This window comes from Prosopis cineraria, unplaced genomic scaffold (assembly GCF_029017545.1).
Source record: "Prosopis cineraria cultivar Desert tree isolate PC_DT_omini unplaced genomic scaffold, ASM2901754v1 PC1480, whole genome shotgun sequence".
Lineage (NCBI taxonomy): Eukaryota > Viridiplantae > Streptophyta > Magnoliopsida > Fabales > Fabaceae > Prosopis > Prosopis cineraria.
Genome location: NW_026556805.1, coordinates 22,335 through 25,069, shown reverse-complemented (window position 1 = coordinate 25,069; position 2,735 = coordinate 22,335). Strand labels below are relative to the sequence as shown.

General features: G+C 39.6%; 1 protein-coding gene across 1 annotated transcript; it reads right to left on the bottom strand.

The window, feature by feature from the left end:
* Nucleotides 1-232: 232 nt before the first annotated feature.
* LOC129300211 (36.4 kDa proline-rich protein-like) lies at nucleotides 233-1,055 on the bottom strand. Its single transcript, XM_054938754.1, has 2 exons — nucleotides 1,036-1,055; nucleotides 233-599 (listed from the first exon to the last, which is right to left on the bottom strand). Exons 1-2 carry the CDS (start codon nucleotides 1,053-1,055, stop codon nucleotides 233-235), a joined length of 387 nt encoding a protein of 128 aa, XP_054794729.1.
* Between the last annotated feature and the right edge of the window lie 1,680 nt (nucleotides 1,056-2,735).

Sequence of the window (2,735 nt, the reverse complement as noted above, 5' to 3'; positions counted from 1 at the left end):
TTTTGGCACTACCGGCGGGGGTGTCACAACTGGTGGTTTTGGCTCGTACGGTGGAGACACAACTAGTGGCCGGTGTAGGTCCATACGGCGGTGGCTTCACAACTTGCGGTTTCACAACCGGTGGTTTTGGCACTTACGGTGGGGACACAACCGGTGGAATAGGAACATAAGGTGGTAGCTTCACAACCGGAGGCTTTGACACATACAGTGATTTCACGACCAGTGGTTTTGGCTAATACAGTGGCGACACAACTGGCGGCGGCGGCTTCACAACATAAGGTGGTGGCTTCACAGCCGAAGGCTTCGGCACATACGGTGTTTTCACGACCGGTGGTTTTGGCTGATACGGTGGCGACACAACTGGTGGTGGTAGCGGCTTCACAACATAAGGTGGTGGCTCCACACCGGAGGCTTCGGCACAGACGGTGGTTTCATGACCGGTGGTTTTGGCTGATACGGTGGTGATGGCCGAGAATGCTGAGGAGGGGAGTGCGGCAGAGGTCGTGGGGGAATTGGGCGGCTGAGATTCGGTAATGACGACGTAAGAAGTGGTGAGGGCCTGGCCGGGACGTTCTTCATGACGGGAGCTCTGCGGCAATCTAAGAGATTACGATGAAAGGAGCCGTTGATGACGTGGAAAGAAGACACCCGTGAGATATAGGAAACCAAAATTTGAGATTTGACTCCTAAGTCTGAAAATCCTCTTGCCATTGATTTGCCCTCGTCAGATGTGGAACGCTTCTCTTGGCCAACTCTGGTAGCGTGGTTCTCACTCTCTCATCTCGCCACTTATGAAGAAGGCAGAAAATAGAGTGTGGAATACGGTTTTTTGACTATGAATGCAAGTGATTGCTAATGGCACAAAGTCCAAAATCCAAATCCATTCCTTGTGAGATTGATTCAGTGAGGGGTGGGTGGGTTTTCATCGGTAAAAATTTAAGGCTTTTATAATTTTTATAAATTTTTTATTTTAATAAATATAAAATAAAAAAATAATCTACTGACAGTTTCATAATTAAATTCATCATTTTTTACTCATTCAACTTCCAAGCCATGTGTGCGTGTGAAATCATAATTATAGTATTCTTTCATTTCAAGCTAGTTATAAGAATAAATTAATAATGTTATATATGCAGGGACGATGAGCTCATCAAATAATTCCAAGGGAAAAAAGTGCATCGGAGATCATCTAGGCTATGGAAGCAGGTATGTTTCTGATGATAATGGAAATAAACCATCGAAGGGCAAGAAAAGCTGCATAGGAGATCATTTAGGTTATGGAAGCACTTATGTCTCTGGTGATAATGGAAACAAACCATCAAAAGGAAGCAGCAACAAGTAAACAATGATTCTCCATCATCACTCCATTATCATCGCCACTACTCCGACCTCGTCACACTGATTCTCAAAGCTACTATTTACATGTTTCCTTTTGCGTCAGGCTGCTTGCTGTGTGGTGGTGTTGTCGTTTATGTTATATCCTGTTTCCTTTTGCTCTAAGTTTCAGCCTGTTTCTTAGTTTTACCTGGTGGACTTCAATGGTTGAGAAAATGAGAATCAGTTTACCATAAGAATCTGTGTGTGTGTGTGTGTGTGTGTGTGTGGACGTGGCTGTGGGTGTTTCTTCTCTCAGGGCTCGGTTGGGCTCAATAACGTGATCAGGGCAACAAAATAGAGAAGTGGGAGGAATCAAATAGAAAACGGGAAGGAATCGGACTGTTTTCGTGGGACCCATAAGCATGATTCATGTACTTGCATCTTTTTATCCCCATGAAATAAGTTCACTGGCCCAAAAACTACAACCCCATTTGTATCTTTCATCTTTCAATAATAAGCAATAAAAGTATTTTAATATGAATAAAATTACATAATATTGGTTAAATTTACACTTATATACGAATTACACAAATTAATTTTTGTCCCATTGTTTTAATTTAGGGGTAAATGAAATTTTTAGTTCCTTATATTTACCTAATTTATTCCTTTGATTCCTTAAGTTTAAAGATGAAAGATGCACATGGGGTTGATCGCAGAGGGAAAGAGGGAGATGTTTAGTTTAGTTTCGTTTCGGAGAAATTCTCTTACAGCCACTTACAAATGTTAGGTGAAAAATTATATATTGTTTAATTTTCGTGTTGTAATTTATTTTTTTGATAATAAAAGGAGCAGCTAAAGCCTGTCGTGTTATAATTTTTACACTAAAGAGGTTTCTGCTTTTTTATAAATTACAATTTTTGAAATACTAAAAATATGATAAGAGTCTTTTAACCTTACAAAAGTCTTTTTGGGTCAAACTGACCACATCAACACCAAACCTACAGATGTGTAACACTCCCAGACCATGACGATCCTGGTTCTCGCTTTCAACTTTATTTAATAATAGGGTAAAAAGTTAAACATATTCACAAAATAATCAATCATGAGCACTCAATATTTTAAAAAAAAAAAAATAAAAATACTTATAACATTACATGAATAAACATAAAATTAATCAAACCATTAACTTTGACTTAACGCCGTTAACTTTAACTGTTAAATGCTGACCGTACGTGCCACGTGTCAGTCTTTGCTGATGTGGATTAATAAATGAGCAAAAATACCTATGAAGTCATCAGCCAAATGCAAAAAACACCCATAAAGTCGTAGGTCAGGAGCAAAAATACCCATAACATTACCGGAGTTGGTGTAAAAGTATCAATCCATCCAATCCTTTAAATGTTGACCGTTTAGTTGAT

Excerpts from the sequence above, each read along its gene's own strand:
- LOC129300211 (XM_054938754.1), bottom strand. The coding sequence starts at position 1,055 with ATGGCTTGGAAGTTGAATGA. Across the intron at positions 600-1,035 it reads ATGGCTTGGAAGTTGAATGA|ATTGCCGCAGAGCTCCCGTC; the intron begins GTAAAAAATGAT and ends GTAATCTCTTAG.